Source organism: Bos grunniens, chromosome 19 (assembly GCF_055505025.1).
Source record: "Bos grunniens cultivar Pamir isolate PY7600 chromosome 19, Bosgru_T2T1.0, whole genome shotgun sequence".
In the NCBI taxonomy this organism is placed as follows: domain Eukaryota; kingdom Metazoa; phylum Chordata; class Mammalia; order Artiodactyla; family Bovidae; genus Bos; species Bos grunniens.
Genome location: NC_141183.1, coordinates 52,233,625 through 52,252,013, shown reverse-complemented (window position 1 = coordinate 52,252,013; position 18,389 = coordinate 52,233,625). Strand labels below are relative to the sequence as shown.

The 18,389-nt window shown below is 34.6% G+C and overlaps 1 protein-coding gene across 16 annotated transcripts in view; it reads left to right on the top strand.

Moving 5' to 3' along the window:
• BRIP1 (BRCA1 interacting DNA helicase 1) overlaps positions 1 to 18,389 on the top strand; it is a 182,236-nt gene that overhangs the window by 11,939 nt on the left and 151,908 nt on the right. For all 16 annotated transcript variants that reach the window (XM_086355643.1, XM_086355640.1, XM_086355642.1 and 13 more), the window contains exons 5-6: positions 799 to 926; positions 2,710 to 2,829. In XM_086355643.1, coding sequence (XP_086211769.1) covers positions 799 to 926; positions 2,710 to 2,829 — 248 coding nt within the window. The remainder of the gene's footprint in view (positions 1 to 798; positions 927 to 2,709; positions 2,830 to 18,389) is intronic.

The following is an 18,389-nucleotide window of genomic DNA, read 5'->3' as shown; positions in this document are numbered from 1 at the left end:
GTTACAGAAATTAAGGAGAAAGGAAATGTGTTTGTTATGTTCCAAGAAGACAGAGTGTTATGTTTGGCTGTATGCCTAGAGGTTATACATATGGATTTTGGAGTCAGACAGCGGGAGTCAAGTCACATGCAGGCCTTGCCTTTTACTTGCCATGTGATATGAGCATGTTACTTGACTTCTTTTAAAACCTAGTGCTCACATTTATAAAATGGGGATCATATTTGGTAATTAAGAGGTCACTGATAAATGAGATTGAGCTTTCAGGATTGTGGAATTAAAAAACAGATTTTAGGAGCTTGATTCTACTGTGTTTTTAGCCTGAAGATCATAGAGAATTTTAGTAGAAAAGAAACATTAAATAAGGCACTGTAAATAAAGATTTTTATACAGATGAAAAGTTTTTGAGAGACTCTTAAAGTTATATTTTTTAAGCCACATTATTGGAAGTGGTCTACAAAAGCATAAACCTATTAAATATCAAGGCTGGACTTTTCCTCTTGAGAACATTTCTTACAATGTTTGCTCTTTGTTAAGTAAATTCAGTGATAAATAACTGATTTTAAAGATGTTTAGCATTTCATATTTTAAAGTATGTTTTGAAGTTATTAGAAATGTCAACATCTTTTTAAAAATTGAAGTGTACTTTATTTACAATATTATATTAGTTTCAGATGTACAGCATAGTGATTCAGTATTTTTACAGATTAAAATCTTACATCCCAACTCCAGTTTTTTTTCCTGGAAAAATTGACTAAATGTAATCTACTTACGCTAATTTTTTATGACTTCTTATATAAGACTCTCCTGAAAAAACTACACTGGCTGCAAAGCTATCTGCTAAGAAGCAGGCATCTATGTACAGAGACGAAAATGATGATTTTCAAGTAGAGAAGAAAAGAATTCGACCCTTGGAAACTGCACAGCAGGTAAACAGTCTTGGCAGTGAAATAATCCCATTAGTTATGGCTGAACAAGGTAGTCAAGTATCAGTCGTTTTCAGTGGCATGTGAAGAGATTAGTTGGATAGTGTCAGATATAAATTTAACGATCAGTTACTGTAATTTCATTTTATATATTTATTCATTACAAAGGAGCTTGTTATAGTAGATTATTCATAGTAGCATGTCATTAAAGTGAAACTGAATGATGCTTATTTATATTTAAGAAATTTGATAGTAAAACATTTACTTATGGCATGTTATAGTAATAGAGTTACTTTGTACTTTTAACTGCTCTGTTTTTAATCTAACAATGGTGTTTTCTTTTGGCCAAAATACCTCTGATACAAGTATTTAGGTCAGATATTTTTAATATTGATAGTTTTAATGTAATGATAAGGATTACTGTTATTTATTGAGTTTTTATTATGAATAATTATAAAATGTTTATTTTTAAAGACCAAAATTACTAGAAGTTTTAAATGAAATATACTTTTAATAGGTGAATAGAGTTCATGGCGTTGAACTCTTATATTTTCTCATAGAGTTCATAGCATTGAGGTAGGGAGACTGGACTTTAATAGATTCAGTTACAAATAAAGATTATTAATTAATTAGCATGTCATTGTAGATAATTGTGTATTTTTAATTGAATATTCTCAAAAAATGTTTGCATTTTTATATAGTTTGTTCCATGTATAATCCTAACTTCCATAATTAAACCTTGTTTTTAGAAATAGAATAAATCCATTTTCTAGTTTTATATTTGGAAAAGTCCTAATTACAAATGAAGTGTGAATCTTTAAAAATTTTTACCAGTGGGACTTCCCAGGCAGTCCAGTGGTTAAGATTCTGTGCTTCCATTACAGGGGGCATGGGTTTGATCCCTGGTTGAGGAACTAAGATTCCCACATGCTGTATGGTGTGGCAAAATAATAATAATAATAAATTGTATTTAAAAAAAAATTTTACCAGCAAAATGTGTACTTACAGTTGGATGTTGTGAAGTAGGGTTCAAAGTACAACATTTATTCCCTGATTTCATTGGCTTTCATTTCTTTTTTGATAGTCATGAATTATTAGTAGAAATGCTTTTTTTCCCCTTCATAGTTTGAGTACATAGGTTTTTGGGAAGTAAGAAAAAGCACATGTAGTTTGGAAAGAAAACAGTGGTATTTATAAAAAAAAATTAGTCAAATACAGTTTGGATTGTTAGTTATCTAACAAGTAATATAATAACAGTAATCAAATAATTTATTCTATCATGTAGGAAATAATGAATATTTACATTCGAATTTTTTATTCTGTGTTTTTTTTTTTTTTTAATTTAGAATAAGCTTTTCATGTTTAATTTTCCAATTGGATATGTAGTTGGACTTGGTATAATGCTATTCTTGGTGTCCATATGGTGGGACTATTTTGTGGGAAGATCATTTTACAATGCAGAGTTTTGATACATCACTAATTAAAGCTATTTTGATTGGAATTTGAGAGATATTACTGTATTCTGTTTTATTTAAGTCTTGTAATAAAGTGCCTATTTGTTAGAAATTTGATTGTTATGGGGGAGCCTGGTGGGCTGCCATCTATGGGGTCGCACAGAGTTGGACATGACTGAAGTGACTTAGCAGCAGCAGCAGCAGTTAGAAATAGTCATTTTTTTTTTTTTAATGCTTAAAGCGCACACTATAGCTGTTTTGATCTTTGAGAACAACTAGCCTCATCAAACTTTTAGTTTACAATAAACTTCAATTTGGTTCTGTATTTACAGATCAGAAAACGTCATTGTTTTGAGAAGGAGGTACATCATTTGGATGCAAAAGTTGCTTCAGAAAAGACCACAAAACTCAACTCTCCATTAGGAAAGATAAACTCCATTTCTCCACAGAATGTATGTATTTATGACATTGTTCAGTTTAAAGAAGGCAAATGTGGTATTTGTTAATGCATTTTTGAAAAAGAGAAAGACTATATAATCAAGAGTAGAGAAAAACTCAGAAGTCTTAAGTGCTGTTGCATGTATACTGCTGTGAGAAATGGGAAACCTGTGCTCTTTGTGCCCGTTTCTTCACTTATAAAATAAGAGAATTGGACTGAGATGAGCTGTGAAAAGGTTTTTTTTTCCCCCCGTCTTGTACATTCTAATGTTTGTGAATTCCACTTCCTAAATTTCTTTCAGTGTTGTTAGGGCATCAGTTCTCAAGGATTAGGCCAGGGAACTCTGGAGATTCCTGAGATTGTTTTTAGGCAGTCTGTGGGGTCAGAAGTACTTTCATAGTGATGTTAAGATGTTACTTACCTTTTTTTTTTTAAACTGTCTTCAGTGTTTGCATTGTTGGTGCAAAAGTGAAGACTGGTAAAACTCTGATGCTTTAGCACGATCAAGATAGTGGCACCAACTTGTGTTAATAGTAATTTTCTTCTCTGTCATTAATGCATAATTAAGAAAAGCCAGTTTCACTTAAGAATGTCCTTGATGAAGTAGTAAAAGTTACTAATTTTATTAAATTTTTCACCTTTAAGATTTTAATTCTGGGTTAAGAATAGTTTTTGTAAAACACTTTGACATTCAGGAGTAGAATGGTTATCTTAAAGAAAAACAATTGTAAAATAGTTTGAATTGTGAGCTGAACTAGTCACGTTTTTCACAGAACATTGTTTTTACTTCAAAAAATAACTGACAGACTGTGGTGATTCTTGAAAATAAAGTGAGCCTGATAAAATTTGACCTTTCAAGTGAAAAATCAGAATTTGAAAAATTGTATATACCACTGTGAGGTTAACAGTTTTCTGATACTTAAAAGACTTTTTTCTGATGATATTTATTTGTAGTGATATTATGTATGTGACTTTTTGATATTATATAATGAAATATGTTAACATTTATTTATAAGATCTGTAAAATCAGTATACCAAATGTTTTCAAAATGACATGTTTATGATATTACAAAATGATGCCTGGAAAAGATTCATCCAAATGCAAGACAGACCAATGGACATTTTTCTTCTCACCATCCTTAGGCAATGACAGATTTTTTTTTTTTTTTCAGTCACTATTGGCTAGTTTTCATTGCCATAGTTTTATTTGAATGGAATCATGCTTGGTAATTTTTTTATTGAATTCCAAATATTGTGAATTTTCCCTTGCTAAATACTGGGTATTGTATTTCTACAAACCCTCTTGACTTTTTTTCTGGGATGCAGTTATTACTTGGAATCAGCTTGATCCTTTTGGGTCTTGCTTTTAGGATGTGTTAGGAAGGACTTGATCAGGGTTTAGTTTTGGGCTACCTCAGTAGAGGCTGGCTCCTTTTGAGTCCTCTACCTAATCATGCTTCATGAATTAAGACGTTTTCTAGCCTAGCTGGTGGGAACGGGCACTGTTCCATGCTCTACGTGAGTGTCTCATTTCAGGTGGTTCTTGGCCGCTGTCTCAGATTGTCTCCTCATTGGTGTGTGCTGATCAGTACTCTACTAGATACTTGAGAGGTCCTTCTGCAGACCTCTGGAGTTCATTCTCTGTGCAGCTCTCTCCTTTCTGGTATTCTTATCTCAGAACTTTATTGATCTCCCTGAACTCTCAGTGATATCTCTTCAGGTTGAGTTTTCTGGGCTGTATCTGGGTTTCCCTTCCTGGTACCACAGCCTGGAGACTCTCAGCACAACAAGCTGAAACAATCATAAGGCTTAATCTCCTTTGTTTCCCATCCCTCAGGGATAACTCTTCCTTACCGGATGTCCTGTATCTTAAAACTATTGTTTCATATAGCCTGTATTTTTTGTTGTTGTTGTTCAGGTAAGGGATGAAACAAGTCATTGACAAATTCCAAAAGTGTTTAGATGGCTTATAAAGCTGTTTACTTGTACAGACTTTAAGCCTTTATAAACTTTTTGCATTCTTTTTCTCTTTCTCCTCCTTCCCGCTCTGTTTTGACTGACTTCTAATTCTTCAGGAAGCCTTCCTTGGTGTTTCCAGTTTTGAGTTAGATTCTCATCTGGAATGTTCCTTGTATTTCTCAGTTTTTGACACTTATTACTCTTCATATCTTCTCCACCTGCTCTGAGTTCAGTTACAGACAACACCAGGTTCCCTAGTAAACTGAGGCCTCCTTGAAGACTGTGAGTGCTTTATTCATTTCTGTTTCAAGCACCTAAGCTCGTGCCAGGAACCTAGTTGTAGACTGAGTGAATCCATACCATAATCCCTGCCCTCAAAGAGCCTTCTTTTAAATTCTTGAAAATACTAAGTTGGGGTGGGGGGAAATTGTCAGTTATCTTCAGAAAAGCCTTGTTGGGAGAAGTTGTCTCAGTCAATAATAATATATGCTTTGTGTTTGTCTCTGCCAATGTTTCCTTGCTCATTTTCTTTCATAGTACCTTATTGTCTTCATAGCCCTTACTGTTTGAATTTATTACTCTAGTTGTTTATTATGTGTTTGTTCTGTTAGAATGTAATGTCAATCTTTTTCACAAGTATCTCTGGTACTGAGGATTAGCATATGGCATATATTTAGCCTGTGGCATATATATTTGTTGGTAGAATCTTACTGAATTCTTATAATGACTGTGAGGCAGGTACTATTGTTATTCTCATCTTATAGATAAGGAAACTGAGAAGTAATTTGCCTAAGGTCACAAAGCAGAAAATTGTGGAGTTATTATATCCTACCTAAGCAATCTGATGCTCTGGCAGATGCTCTAATTACTTTATTATACATTCTCTAAAATGCCTCTCAGAAATTCTGGAGCTATCTAAACAGTATTCTAACATCAAGATAAGGAAAAAATTATATAGAAGCCTAAAGCAGAAAGAAATCAAGTCTAGAGTAAGCTATGATTGGATAATAGCTAAAGTGAAATAGAGAGTGATTTTACTTTTAATTTCATTTTGGTTTTTTTAAAGACAGTGGACTCAAATCAGACAGTCTGGGTTTTAATCACAGTTCTGCTCTTTACTACTTTTGTAACCTTGATTAAGTTTTTAAACTATTGCTACTTCAGTTTCTCATTTGTTAAATGGGTATAGTATTTGTCTTATAAAGCTGCTAGAGGATTAAGCAATTTAATACTTATAAAGTGCTTAGACTGTACCTGGCATATCTTGATGCTTATTAAGTGGTTCAGTTCAGTTCAGTGCAGTTCAATCGCTCAGTCGTGTCCGACTCTTTGCGACCCCATGAATCCCAGCACGCCAGGCCTCCCTGTCCATCACCATCTCCCGGAGTTCACTCAAACTCACGTCCATCGAGTCGGTGATGCCATCCAGCCATCTCATCCTCTGTCGTCCCCTTCTCCTCCTGCCCCCAATCCCTCCCAGCATCAGAGTCTTTTCCAATGAGTCAACTCTTCACATGAGGCGGCCAAAGTACTGGAGTTTCAGCTTTAGCATCATTCCTTCCAAAGAAATCCCAGGGCTAATCTTCAGAATGGACTGGTTGGATCTCCTTGCAGTCCAAGGGACTCTGAAGAGTCTTCTCCAACACCACGGTTCAAAAGCATCAATTGTTCGGCGCTCGGCTTTCTTCACAGTCCAACTCTTGTATCCATACATTAAGTGGCAGGTGGTAGTAAAAGTAGCTGCAGCAGCAGTAGTAGTAGCAGCATAGTTGTATATTTTTATGCTGCTGATAAAAGCTATTATACTGGTTAATAATATAAATTTTTAAAGTTAGGTTTATAATTAATTATCTTAATTTGTGTTGATGATGTTTACGACTCAACCTGTTTAGAATTTAGGTTGCTTGACCAAGAAGAACTACCATTGTCCTGGCTGAGTAATTTTAAACTTAATTTTAAACTAAGTTCTTAGATTGATTTCTTGTTTTGGTTGTGTACTATGTTGATCATCTATTATGATCTCATTGGCAAAGTATAATTGTATCAATTCATGTGTATTTGTATTTTTATATCAGGTATTTTTTTAAAACCAGAAATTATAGATTTTCTTTCTTGGGTTTAGCTGATATAACTCTGCATTACCTTAGAAATGGAGTATTTTTCATAGGTGGGTGATTTATTATCCGTACTGTTAAAGACATGGGTTTCTGGCAATCTTCTTGTAAGTTTGAAGATTTATTGAACAAGCTAAATCTCAACTAACTCTAGTAACTCAAATGATAACATTTCACTAGTGACTTTTTACTTGTAAGAAGACATACGGGATACTTGCCATACTAATTAAGCATGCATACAGTAAATTTATCAGACAGCAGAGTACTTTTGCAATGACAGAAAAGACCATATGGCTAAGCTCTAAAATTTGTTCTCTTTTTTGCTAGTCTATACTGAAAAGCATGAATATATAAAGTAACTTTATGGAAAACCCCACAAATACTTATGTAAAATGATCTATTATTTTCAATATTTTTTTTTAACAAAGATAGAGTAAGCCGTTGCAATAGAAGCATAATTAGTACAAAATGTAAAGTTTTAGCTAATGTGAATGTTTCTTTCTTTTATACTTTAGTAAATTGTTAGAGAAGGCAATGGCAACCCACTTCAGTACTCTTGCCTGGAAAATCCCATGGACAGAGGAGCCTGGTAGGCTGCAGTCCAAGGGGGCGTGAAGAGTCGGACACGACTGAGTGACTTCACTTTCACTTTTCACTTTCATGCATTGGAGAAGGAAATGGCAACCCACTCCAGTGTTCTTGCCTGGAGAATCCCAGGGACGGGGGAGCCTGGTGGGCTGCCGTCTATGGGGTCACACAGAGTCGGACACGACTGAAGTGACTTAGTAGTAGTAGTAGTAAATTGTTAGTAAATTTAGTAAATTTTAGTAAATTGTTAAGAAAACCTCTTGTATTTTGTATTTTGGCTGTCATCTTAATTTTAAAAGCTTGTGGTAGCATTTGTAGTAAATCTTACATGGATATTTAGCACTAAATAATGCATCTTATTTTTCAGAGAACCAGGGCTAAACCTTTTCATGGCTATAATATAATAAAGAATCATAGGGATATACGTAAAAGTCATTTATTTAAAGAAAGGAGTCTTTGAGTATAGTAATATTTTTTTTACCTGCTAGAAATTTACTTTGGTTTCTAGTTCAACTTTTTTTTCTCTTTCTCTTTTCTAATGAAGGTATAATTGACATTTAATATGTTAATTTCAGGTGTATGGTATAATGGTTCGTTATTTGTATACATTGGGAAGTGATCACCATAAGTCTAGTTAATATCTGTCACCTTATGTAGTTGCAAGGTTTTTCTTCTTATGATGAGAGCTTTTAATATTTACTCTCTTAGCTTCTGTCAGGTATGTAATATAGTATTATTAACTATAGTTGCCATACTCTACGTTACATCCCCATGACTTATTTTATAACTGAAAGTTTATACCTTTTGACCTCTCTCATCCATTTCTTTTGCTCTTCACCCCCCTCTCTGGCTGCCACTAATCTGTTCTCTGCATCTGTGAGCTTGTTTTTTTTTTGTTTGTTTGTGTCTGCTTTTAGATTTTACATATAAATTTGTCTTTCTCAGTCTTAGTCCATTAAGTGTAATATCCTCCATGTTCATCCATCTTGTCCCAGATGGCAATATTTCTTTTCTTTTTTTTATGGCTGAATAATGTTCCATTTTGTGGGTATGTGTGTCTGTGTGTGGGGGCACACGACTGAGAACGCATGCAACTCAAAGGGAGCATTTATTTTTTAGAAGAATAGTTATTTGGATTTGTAAATTAATGGTTTAGTTCTCTTATCTCTTGTTGTTCAGTCGCTAAATCGTGTCTAACTCTTTGCGACCCCACGGACTGTAGCCTACCAGACTCCTCTGTCCATGGGATTTCCCAGGCAAGAATATTGGAGTGGGTGGCTGGTTCCTTCTCCAGGGGATCTTCCCCACCCAGGGATTGAACTCAAGTCTCCTGCATTGGTAGATAGATACCTTTCTACTGAGCCACCTGGGAACCCCTTCTCTTATCCCTACAAAGATAAAATGTTATAGTTTTCATACATTTAAAGTCTATAGTTGTATTATTTTCTGGATAACTTTCCCCTATAAATTAAGTGATAAATTAGTTTAATGATTTCTGTTTATTTCTAAATTTGACATTACATTTTTTATGTTTTTCTTTTAAGTTTTCTTAGTTATGAAAATAATTTAGCTTCTAACCTGTGAATTAAATTGGGTAGTTGTCTTTTTACCTTCCTATTATCTCTAGTCAGCTTCTTTACTCTTCAAGTCAGAAAATGTCAATACTTCCTCTCTTGAATAAATTAACCTTCCAGTGTCCCTTGCTTTTCCCCATTCCTTATATTTTCAGATTCATGTTTTTTATACAGTTAATTCATATGTCAAAGATCTAGTGAGGCATCAGGCTCCATGGTCAAAACATGGTTAAGAAAAAATACTATATTTTAGAATAGAATACTACCGTTCTGATGGAAAAAGCAAGAGAGTTCCAGAAAAACATCTACTTCTGCTTTATTGACTATGGCAAAGCCTTTGACTGTGTGCATCACAACAAACTGTGGAAAATTCTTAAAGAGATGGGAATACCAGAGCACCTGACCTGCCTCTTGAGAAATCTGTATGCAGGTCAGGAAGCAATAGTTAGAAATGAACATGGAAGAACAGACTGGTTCCAAATAGGAAAAGGAGTACGTCAAGGCTGTATATTGTCACCCTTCTTATTTAACTTCTGTGCAGAGTACATCATGAGAAATGCTGGGCTGGAAGAAGCACAAGCTGGAATCAAGATTGCCGGGAGAAATATCAATAACCTCAGATACGCAGATGACACCACCCTTATGGCAGAAAGCGAAGAATTAAAGAGCCTCTTGATGAAGGTGAAAGAGGAGAGTAAAAAAGTTGGTTTAAAACTCACCATTCAGAAAACTAAGATTGTGGCATCTAGTACCATCACTTCATGGCAAATAGATGGGGAAACAGTGGAAACAGTGACAGACTATTTTTTGGGGCTGCAAAATCACTGCATATGGTGACTGCAACCGTGAAATTAAAAGACGCTTGCTCCTTGGAAGAAAAGTTATGACCAACCTAGACAGCATATTAAAAAGCAGAGACATTACTTTGCCAACAAAGGTTCATCTAGTCAAAGCTGTGGTTTTTCTAGTAGTCATGTATGGTTGTGATAGTTGGAGTATAAAGAAAGCTGAGTGCTGAAGAATTGATGCTTTTGATCTGTGGTGTTGGAGAAGCCCTGGACTGCAAGGAGATCCAACCAGTCCATCCTCAAGGAAATCAGTCCTGAATATTCATTGGAAGGACTGATGCTTAAGCTGAAACTCCAGTACTTTGGCCACTTGATGAGAAGAACTGACTCATTTGAAAAGACCCTGATGCTGGGAAAGATTGAAGGCGGGAGGAGAAGGGGACGACAGAGGATGAGATGGCATCACCGATGCAATGGACATGAGTTTGAGTAAACTCCAGGAGTTGGTGATGGACAGGGAGGCCTGGCATGCTGTAGTCCATGGGTCGCAAAGAGTTGGACACGACTAAGTGACTGAACTGATATTACCTTGTTCCACCACTCATACTCGTTTTTCTAGAATTTATTTATGTATATGCTCTTAATTCTTTTAATAAATCCTCAAAATCAGGTATTTTCATAGACACATTTTATGCTTATTCCTGCTGTTTATTTAATAAATGCCAACATTGTATATATACTTCCACAAAAGTAATTATATTCCTTGATTTATATTAGTATTCATTTTTGCCTAGTGTGTAGAGAAGAGTTGGGTCCAGCAGAGTGCGCTGTTGGTCTTCAGATAAAGTGTTGATGTGCAAAGCCTTGGTCTGTTTTTCTTTTCCTTCTTCTTATACCACTATCTTGCTTTCTTTTCTGTCTCTTTTTCTCTCCCTCTCTTCACCCCCCACTGCCCTTCTCTATCTTCCTTTAGTGCTTAATATATTCTTTAGGATCTCAGGAGAAAATGACCAATTTATTTTGAAAAGTCATTGTTTTACAAGTCATTTTCTCATAGTTTTACATTTTATTTAAGATAACTGCTTATGTAGTGGAACAATGCTTACCATGTTTTAGGAACTCTTCTGAGCATTCTGAAAATACTGCTTGACTTGGTAAATACAGGTTCATGTGAGCTAATGGTTATTGCCAGTCCATTTAAGTTTTGTGTGAATTTGACAATTTTCAAAATAAAACAAAAGAATTTAATTGAATCCCTATGATAACCTTATGTGGAAAGTATTACTATTTAATGACAGATGAGGAAATTGATTCCCAGATTAACTTCATGTCATGAACTGATGAGTAGAGGCTGGTTTAAAACTTAGCCATTCTGGCCTTAGAATTGATACTCTCAACCATGTTACTGTTCTTCTTCTGAATAGACTCTTCCAGATGACCTATAGATTAAAGACAGTTTATTTTTGTACTCTCATAGATAATATTATATAGATAATTCATTTAAGATTCATTGCTCTTTTAGACTCTCTCAATACCCTATTCTTTATGATGCTTACCAAAGTTTATGATTATGGGTTTATTTGTAGGTTTCATGGTTTTACTTACCTCCTTGCCAGGCTGTCGCTAAGAACAAGTGTGATGTCTCTCTTGTTCACTTTTTTATAACCAGCATCTGGCGCAGGACCTATACCTAGTAGGTATTCATATATTTGTTGAATAAATGAATGGAAAAATGACTAACTTTAAGAAAGTGTATTATTTACCACTGTTTCTTACAGTACACTTTAAAAGTTATAGTTTTTTAATGTCCTAGCACACAAAAATAAAAGATCAAATAATGATTTCAGGGACCAAGAGGTAAAACTGGTATTTAATATAAACAAAAGATTAGAAACAACTTTTATTTTCTATAGCTTCTCTAGGAACAAGTTGTTAAATAATATTATCACCTAGATGAAGTATAGTTTATTCAAGGCAGCAAAATTTTAGAAAACTGTTATATGCCATAAAATTAAGATGATAACTTATATTTCTATAAGAGTTAATAAATATAACATAGTGATGGCTTTTCAGAATATATATTTGCGCCAGGCAGTTTCTATGTTCTCTCATATATCCTTACATCAGCTCTGTGAATTAAATAGAGCAGATATTAGTCTCGTTTTATAGGTAAGAAAATTGAAGCCCAAAGATATATTATTTGATGATGGTAATAGTTATATGATAGAATTGTGATTTGAGCCTACTTCTAAAATAGAGTTGAATATAGATTCATGGGTTATAAATGCTGGAAAATAAGAGAAAAGGAATGGCTGGGAAAATGTTTTGTTTTCTTGTTGACTGTTGAAGAAAACAGCAAAGTTGGCAAGAAAGATTTTTATTCAATATATCTGTCATTAAAATATCTTCTTTTAGTCATCTTGCAGTTAGAGAAGGTTAAAGTATCTTAAACATTTTGTGTATTCTATCTAATAAAGAGTCAAAGGAAGTTTTAAATTCAAAAATAAATAGGACTATACATTGTTTGAAAAAAACCTGTATTAGTATAAACCATTACAGAGTAAAAATTATAATATTCTCCCTAAACTATTACTCCCATCCCCCTTTCTGCTTCCCAGAAGTAAACAAGAGGAACACCTTCATGAGAATCTTTCTGGATTGTTTTGTATAAGTTTACTACAGATATTTTTCATAGTTCTTCTATAATTAAATTTTGTTTTTACATTTAACTCTCTTATTTATAGTTTATTTTAATATATTCATGAGACCAACCTTTAACTATGTGCTTTTCCAAATAGATTATCAGTTGTCCCAGTGTCAAAATTTTTCCTGATTTGAAGGTTTGCTATTATCATATACTAAATTATTATATATACTTGGATTGGTTTCCAGACTTTTTTTTCTATTTGCCTTTTAATTTTTTTCAAAGCATGTATGTATATAGTCAGAATCAAAGAATTCTAGTGGCTTCAAACAAAAAGCAGTAGACACCTGCCCTTGTTCTAGTTGCTACCATTTCCCGCTATGTGGTCACTCGTTTTTAATTATTTTGCCTGTTTATTCTGATATTTATTTATCTTTAAAATGATAAGCACTTACAGTCTTTTTCTTGAATTTTCAGTTTTGGATAACTTCTATTTTCTTCCTACTGTCTAATTTTTTCATTACTTCTCCCCTTCAAGCCTCACAATGTTTGCTGTTTACATTATTATAATCATGTAAGTATCGTTAAAAACTGAGCCAAGAGTTATATTATGATTACACTTCTTTGCCCAAACCAGGTTTTATTTTTTCTAGTGCTAAATGTTCGGAGAAGACGATGGCACCCCACTCCAGTACTCTTGCCTGGAAAATCCCATGGATGGAGGAGCCTGGTAGGCTGCAGTCCATGGGGTTGCTAAGAGTCGGACACGACTGAGCAACTTCACTTTCACCTTTCACTTTGATGCATTGGAGAAGGAAATGGCAACCCACTCCAGTGTTCTTGCCTGGAGAATCCCAGGGATGGGGGAGACTGGTGGGCTGCCGTCTATGGGGTTGCACAGAGTCAGACACGACTGAAGCAACTTAGCAGCAGCAGCAGCAGCAGCAGTGCTAAATGTTAGTCATGTTATTTGCTTAGTTTTCGATATATCTGTAACTATTTATCTCTAAACTCTGAGAGAACTTAAATTCGGTTAACTCATTCAAATGCATCAGATCAAGAATAGCCATATTTTTAAAACTCTCAATATTTAGTGAAAATAATGAAAAAATCCTTTTATGATGTTGAATTTTAGTATCTATAGTTTAATGATTTTTTTTTTAATACAAAAGCACTGTCTACTCCTTAGCAAAAATTTGGAAACGATCAAAATGTGTATTTTGGTTACTGATATTAATCTTTAATTCAACTATCCCCTCAGCATCAAACCCTGTTACTCTGCTTGCTGTCCCCTTTTACACACACATACAATTAGTTACCAGTTTCTGTGTAACAAACCAACCATTTATTTAGCTTACTATTCTGAGGGTCAGCTGGGCTCAGCTGTGCATTTCTCTTGATCTCAGCTGGGTTACTCATGCCATCCATGGTTAGCTACAGGTCAGCAGGACAACTTTGCTTCATAGTGTTGGCAGTTGGCTAGGACATGGGACCATGGGGTGAGAATCTCTCATCATCCAGTATACTAAACTCAGCTTATATACATAGGTGGCCCCAAGGAACAGCAAGAGAGCAAACCCCAAATACCTTTTGAGCCTCTATTTCCTAATATCCCAGTCATCAAAGCAAGTCACATGGCCAAACCCAGATCCAAGGGATAGAGTTCACCCCTTGGTGAGAAGAGGTACAAAATGACCTTGCAAAAAGGGTTTACATATAGAAATGAGAAAAATTTGTGGCCATTAATATATATGTGTGTGTGTGTGTGTATATATGTAAAATACATTATGCATATACTTTTTAAGAACAAAATTTGGATAGGATTTATTATTAAAAAAACTTCTTGAAATTATTTGGTCATACTGCAAGGCATGCAGGATCTTGGTTCCCTGACCACAGATCAAACCTGCTCCCTGGTGGTGAAAGTGTAGAGTCCTAATCACTGGACTGCCAAGAAATTTCCATTAAAATTTGGACTATAGTGTATATAGCTTTTACTTTTCACCTAATGTGTCATGTTGTAGAAAAGGCTTTTAGAAATCCTAAGTAGTCTATTTTGATGCGGTTTTGATCTAACTTTTTTTTTTTTCCTATGCCAGGAGTTTGCAAACTACAATCCACGGCCCAGTGCCTGTTTTTATTAATTTTGGGGATCACAGCTTACATTCGTTATATATTGTTTGTGGCTACTTTTGTGCTACAATGGTAGCATTGAATAGTTATGACAGATACCACATGGCTCACAAAACTTAAAATATTTACTCTTTGGCCCTTTAAAAACAGTTTACCAATCCTTGTCCTGTGCCAATTGTGGTAAGTGAGGCCAGAAATTGGTGGCCTTAGTGTGAACCTCTTGCTTTATCTGCAGATTTACCTGAGGGCAGGGTGATAGAATGGATGAGTAATTGCCTGAGTGAGTTTCCTTCGGCTCCAGTAGTTCTGATTTTTTTAAGAGCTTGTAGAAGACATAATAATGACCTCTACAGTGGAAATAGAAAGGATTATTCTCAAAAATTTCAAATCTCCATCATGCTGAATGAACTTCATGGTGAATGTTTCGGAAAGATTTGACAGTTATTTTTGTTGATGTGTAGAAACATTTAATACATACAGCAGTCTAGCTGATGTGTATACACATTTAGTGATAGCAGAATCTACAGTTGCCATTTAGAAGCTTTTCACTCAGTGATTGTGGGAATGGAAAAATAACTTTACCTTAGAAAACTACATGTTAATTGACCAATTTTCTGACCAGTAGATAGGCAGATAGATTTCTTTATTAAAATTTTTAAAGATTTTGACATAGTCACAGCATTATACAGAAATTAGAAATACAGTGCAAATATATATATTTTTTCCCATGAGCCATTTGATAGTAAGTTATTCATGTGATGTTCCATCACTCTGGAATACTTTTAGTGTCCATTTTCTAAAGCAAACACATTCTTTAATAAAACCATAAAAGTCAGGAAATTATAATTGATTCATTGTTATCTAATATTCAGAACCAGATCAAATTTTACCCATTGTCTCTGTGAAGCTTTTATAGCAGAAATGTCCATCCACATCAGAATCATACGTTGCTTGTATAGTTGTCATTTTGTTATTTTCTTCAGTCTGGAGTCTTTCCTTGTCTTTCATGACCTTGACACTTGAGAAGACTATAGCCTTTCTAGAATGTCTCTCAACTTTGGGTTTTGTTATCATTAAATTACAGTTATGTATCTTTGGCAAGAATGTTACAGAAATGATGCTGCATTCTATCTATTGCATCTTATGAGGCAGCAAATAATTTCATTACATTACTGATGATTACTTTGATGACTTGATAAATACGCTAGGCATCACTGTAAAGTTATCTTCCTTCTTAACTGAAGACTCTGTAGGGTGGAACTGTGAAACTATATAAATAGCATGTCTTTATCAAACGTTCAGTTTATTCATTTTATATTTACTTTTATGGACTTATGATTTTCCATTTTATTAAGTGTTAATCCATTATATGATTTGTTTAAATGCTCAAGTTGGAGTTCAGTTAAGTTGCTTGTATATTTCTGACGTGTCCGTTGTTATTAGAGCACTTGCTTTCTGGCATAGTAAGATGTTCTAGGGTCATCTGTGTCTTGTTTTCCTCCCCTAGTCCTAGATTCATCCATTTTTCCAAAGAACCTTGGTTTCTTTTAAATATTATTTAGAAACCAGGTTTTTGATACTGATTTTACCCATTGCTATTGGGGTTACTGTCCCAGGCCCTTTAAGCAGACAGAACTAGGCAGTATGTGTCTGTGTAATATATGTGCGTGTATATACACACAAATATATATATTTACAGATACATGTTTCTCTATTTGTATGTTAAAATTATGTGTTCATAACAATATATCCAATTCCAGTTCAACACCAGAGAGTTCATTCTATTTCTTCCTTTTTATAATTTTAAATTAAAAACCTATTCCTAGTTTTTCAAAACGTTAAAAATAGAATTACTGTACGGTAATTCCATTTCTAGGTATATATATCGCAAAGAATTGAAAGCACATATTGAAACACATGGGCTTCCCAGGTGGCACGGCAGTAAGGAATCCGCTTGCCAATGCAGAAGGCACAAGAGATGTGAGTTCAGTCCCTGGGTCGGGAAGATCCTCTGGAGGAGGAAATGGCATCCACTCCCATATTCTTGCCTGTACACCAGTGTTCATAGCAGCGTTATTCACAAGAGCCAGAGAGTGAAAACATTTATGTATCTATTGAGAGACGGATGGATAAACAAATATAGTGTATACATGGAATATTTAGCCCTAAAAGGAAGGAAGTTCTGACACATGCTACAACAAAGATTGATGATATTATGCTAAGAGAAATAAGCCAGTTAGAAATGGACAAATATAGTATAATTCCACTTACAGTTTACTTTGTATTTGTGTATTGATGTGAGAGTTGGACCATAAAGAAGGCTGAGTGCTGAAGAATTGATGCTTTCAAATAGTGGTGCTGGAGAAGACTCTTGAGAGTCCCTTGGACAACAAAGAGATCAAACAAATCAGTCCTAAAAGAAATCAACCCTGAATATTCATTGGAAGGACTGATGCTGAAGCTGAAACTCCAATACTTGGGCCACCTAATATGAAGAGCTGACTTACTGGAAAAGACCCTGATGCTGAGAGAGACTGAGGCAAAAGGAGAAGTGGGTGGCAAAGTATAAGAGGTTAGATAGCATCACCGACTCAATGGACATGAACCTGAGCAAGCTCCGGGAGATAGTGAAGGACAGAGGATCCTGGCATGCTGCAGTCCACGGGGTCTGCAAAGAGTCAGACACAACTTAGTGACTGAACAAGAAATATGTTGCTGCTATAGAAATAGAACTCATTTTTGTATATTGACCATATAACCTTCAAACTTGCTAAATCACTTTTTGGTTCTAGTTGAAGATTGGCTCTTTGGAAGATTTTATAGGGCTTTCTAAATACAGAGCTATATGTTTGCATTCTCTAAAAAACATTATTTTACTTTTAGTATTTGGCTTTAATATGTTTTCTTATTTTATCTTAGTGACTAGGATATGCAGTACAAGGTTGAATTGGAGTGGTGAGAGTAGACATCTTTGTTCAAGTTTCATTGGGGGAAAAACCCATTAAGAATGATAATTGATGTCGGTCTTTTGTATATGCTCTCTATCCAGTTGAGGAAGTTTCCTTCTATGCCTAGTTTTTTTTTTTTTTTTTTTTCTTTTTGGCCACACCTCAGGGCTTGTAGGATCTTATAGTTCCTTCACCATAAATGGAACCCATGCCCCCTGCGTTGGAAGTGTGGAGTCTTAACCTCTACACTGCCAGGAAGTCCCTCCTTCTATTCCTAGTTTTGCTGAAAGTTTTATAATGAATGAATGTTGAATTTTACATTTTAAATCTTATTGCATCCATTAGTAGGATCACACGGTTTTACTCCTATATCCTGTGGATGTATTGACTTATACTGTTTGCTTTTTGGATGCTGACCCAACCTCGCACTCAAATGAAAGCTGGAATAAAACCCACTTGTTCATGATGTTGTACCCTTTTTATATCTTGCTAGATTTGATTTGTTAAGTTTTGTTGAGAATTTCTTGCATATATGCTTCTTAAAGATACTGGTCTTTAGTGGTTTGTGTATGTGTGTATACATTTTATTTTGTTTTGATATCAGGGTAATGCTGACCTTATGAATTGGAAGTATTACTTAAATTTTTGATAGAATTCACCAGTTAAGCTATCTGGGCCTTGCAACTTCTTTTTGGAAAGAGTTTCACTTATATATTTAATTGCTTTAATAAATATAGGACTATTCAGATTTTCTGTTGCTTCTTGTGTCAGTTTCAGTAATTAGTATCTTTCAAGAAATTTGTCTATTTTATTCAAGTTTTTAAG